Source organism: Gavialis gangeticus, unplaced genomic scaffold, assembly GCF_001723915.1.
Source record: "Gavialis gangeticus isolate Ggan-Ray unplaced genomic scaffold, GavGan_comp1, whole genome shotgun sequence".
Taxonomy (NCBI): Eukaryota; Metazoa; Chordata; order Crocodylia; family Gavialidae; genus Gavialis; species Gavialis gangeticus.
The window spans coordinates 9,125,584-9,129,257 of record NW_017728996.1 but is presented as its reverse complement, the minus strand read 5'-3'; the positions used below and the strand labels follow the sequence as shown (position 1 = coordinate 9,129,257).

The 3,674-nt window shown below is 49.5% G+C and overlaps 1 protein-coding gene across 2 annotated transcripts in view; it reads right to left on the bottom strand.

Moving 5' to 3' along the window:
- Nucleotides 1–3,674, bottom strand: part of LYSMD4 (LysM domain containing 4) — a 13,013-nt gene that overhangs the window by 7,289 nt on the left and 2,050 nt on the right. For both annotated transcript variants that reach the window (XM_019504005.1, XM_019504006.1), the window contains exon 2: nt 2,705–2,992. In XM_019504005.1, coding sequence (XP_019359550.1) covers nt 2,705–2,977 — 273 coding nt within the window. In that variant the 5' untranslated portion in view covers nt 2,978–2,992. The remainder of the gene's footprint in view (nt 1–2,704; nt 2,993–3,674) is intronic.

Below are 3,674 nucleotides of genomic sequence, written 5' to 3'. Positions count from 1 at the left end.
TACGGGACCTGAACCTGTTCAGCCTCCACAAGAGAAGGAGGAGGGGGGATCTAGGGGCCTGTTACAAACTAGTCAGAGGGGACCAGCAGGCACTGGGGGAGTCCCTGTTCCCCCAAGCATGACCAGGAGTGACTAAGAATAACAGTCACAAGCTGGCAGAGGGTAGATTCAGGCTAGACATCAGGAGGTGCTACTTCACTGTCAGGGCGGCTAGGATCTGGAACCAACTTCCAAGAGAAGTGGTGCTGGCTCCTACCCTGGGGGTCTTTAAGACAAGGCTTGACAATCACCTTGCTTGGGGTCGTTTGACCCCAGTACTCTTTCCTGCCATGGCGGGGGGTCGGACTTGATGATATGCTCAGGTCCCTTCCGACCTGACCAACTATGAAACTATGAGCTTTAGTTAAAACACCCCCCACATTTTTCAGCATGGGGGCACTGATACACGTGACGCTGGAGTCTGCTGCAGTGCAGTAATTACCACGCTTCAGCGGACTCGATTAGTCAAGTCTGCTCGAATGCGCTGTAATTACAGCACGTCCAAGCAGCCTTGCTGCACATGTACAGCCCTCCCTGTGACTGATACGCAGGCGATGAGAAGGGGTTTAAGAAAACCAAGTTGTAAAGCCAGGGGCAGTCCATCCACTGGCTGCAATGGAGAGTGGATCAGCCCTCTTAGCTGAACTCCAGGAACCAGACCTGCTGCATTAGTGTTTCCCTGTCCGTGAAGAGGCCCAGAGTTCACCAGCAGTAAGGTTTTCATTCCAACAGGAAGAGGCGAATCTCCCCAGGCAGCACAAATCTTACACAAGCCACCCAAACCTTGCAAGCTCAAGCAGCGCAGAGGGAAGCTGCCTGTGGGAATAGCACGCGAGTGTGGACCTGTAGGAGCTCTTTTGGCTGCAATGAGTTCTCTCTGTCCCAGCTAACAGCAAAGCCAAAAAGCAAAGCAACACCAAAAAAACCAAGACAGAGTAAAAGATCCACTTCTTATAAAGGAGGGCACCTCAAAAAAAAAAAAAAAAAAAAAATCACTCTTAAAGTGTCTAATACAAGGAGAAACACTTATTGTCTTCTTTTAAAAGCAGGAGATAAAAATCCTGGCTCTAATGAAATCAGGGGCAAAGTTCTCATCATGTTCAGGAAGTCAGGATTTCCAACACGGCAACATTCCTTACTCTGAGCTACCGCCCATCTCATGCCCCAGCTCATCATTTCTTGCCTAGTACTTCAGATCACTCCCAGGAGTTACCTCCTGCACATCACTGGGACAAAATACCAGCAGATCCACACTGGAATGAATGCTAGGGACCACTGCTGTTCAAACACACACCTCTGCTCCAGTCTAAAGAGCTCAGACATTCTTCCTGAAGCTAGTCCTGCAGAGCACCGTCTTCTCTTCCGAATGCAAGAAAACTGTAAGAGAAGGATGGACAAAGTCCCCCCAGAATTTCAATGACTTCCTTGTGAGGAATTTACTGTAGTCTTTGCTCATGGTGATTTGTCTTAGTGTAAGAAACATTGCTTTAGAATTGCTGACACTTGAGAGACTACTTCATATTTAATTAGAGGATAATATGTGATACCAGCTGCTACTGCCTGTTCTGGTCAAAGTCTATTCAAGCACTATTTGTCTTTGGACCTGGAAAAATGCAAAGCACATTGGCAGGGCATAAAAACCTTTGATAGTTTTGCACCTTTATATCACAGACTGTTCTAACTTGCAGTCCTGCATTTGGATTCAAAACGTTTAGCCCTGCTCAGCTGTTACAGCAGGGCACTACTGAAATACTGCTCAGACAGTTCTACGACCTTCCAGTTACCCTTCTTCTGAAATCCTTCTCCAGGTCAGTGTGAATACCAGCACATACCGCCATCATACTGATGTTCTATGGAGTGTGCATTTACAATTAAATACTCCTGGGGCTACTTTTGCTATTAGTAAAGGAGGCAGCTGCGAGATGGGCATGGTTGAAGGGCTCAGACTCGCAGCATGAGTGAGGAGAAGCAGAGACAGCTATGAAGTTCCTGTTTGCCCTGCTGACAGCTGGAACACATGCATTTCTGTGGGCAGCAGGAAGCAGAAATAAAACCTGTGTCCTTAATGATCTTGACTCTCACTCCCTCTAAATACCTCCTTTAAACATGCTCCTTCTGATACCTGTAAATTCTGGTCCTCCAAACAGAGCATCCTGAGTAGAGAAAACCTTCAATAACACTGCCCTCTGACTGGGCAGCACAAATCCATCCAATTGCCTAACAGCCAGCCAGCTCTTGTAGGGCAGGGCACTCCCATCCTATTCTTTATACAGATACTGCCCTCACTCATAAAATAATAACTGGGTGGAAGTTACGTGAGCACTTCACAAGGTTCAGTCACACAAATCACTCTGGAATCTAGGTCACAGAGGGCGTGGAGATAACAACAACCTATCATTATTAGTATTTATGAGTTATAATACGAGTTAAAGGACTCACCAGGCACCCTGCTTAGCTTGGTTTTTATCAAGGTGCCAATCATTCAGCGCATACGTACGCACACAGAGGCAGCTGCCTTTCCATGCCACCAGATTTCTCTCTGGAATGACAGAAGCTGAGGTATCTGGTCTAGTCACAGGTGGTTACAGAAACCCCCATGAAACTAAATACTAAAGAAAATTAAAAATTAAAGCAGCTGCATCCTCCACGGGAGCCCGGCTCTTACTTTACAGCCGTACTGCAGAGCGAGCTTGTTAAGGCTGTCACCCGCCGTAATCTCTCGTTCCAGCAGCACCACATCCCCAACCTTCTCCCGGGAAGCCACACGTCTCTGCTGCTCCTTGCCCCTTGGGCGTAATTCCATGACATCAAACTCTTCCTCCGATGACTCATCCGAGTCCGACCGGCCATTTCGAAACACATAGACGTGGCTGCTTGGATAGTTATGGACGGTAACGGGAGCCTGAAAGGATCTGGTCAGCCCCTCATTCAGCCTCATGATTTATCCCAGCTCCTGGAACACAAAGCAGATACATGTCAGGTTACCTAAGCATGAAACAAGTCCAGTGTTTGCAACCAGCTGTCTACCTAGCTGCTCTCCAAACTCCCTCCTTATGGGCTGAGAGTGGACTGAAAGTGCAGCCACTTTGTCAAATACCCACAAAACTATGTCAGGATTCATTGGAGGTCCAGACCCCCCACAGCAGAAACCAAGCAAAAGTGCTCCTGCAGCCAGGGCAGAAAGTGGTGCTCACATCCACCAGGACGAGGGAGGAGGCTGCCTTCACCGTGGCGAGTCCTGCAGCGTTTTGTCACTAGTGAAAAATCATTGTGTGATGCTATTGCACAACATACAGCCACATTAATCACGCCTGCCCGCCAGCACGGGGAAAGTGCAGGACAATTCGCCACGGACACGAGGGAAAGGTCAGCCAGGCTCTGGGCTCCCCCAGGCAGCTGCGCATCGGCTGGGGGTGAAACACCCAGGGGCCTCCTGCCAGTTTGTGACTGACGTCAAGCTACGACGGATGCAGCCGCACAGGCTCGCACAATGGCGCGGCCAGGCCTGGATTCGATACAAAGCAAAGCTGCCTTTGCCCCGGACAACAGGGGAGATGGGGCGAGAGAGGCGCCAAGTTGGGAGCCCCCGCTGTTGCTGGGAGAGACACAGGGAGGAGGGCCAGAGCCTGCGGGAG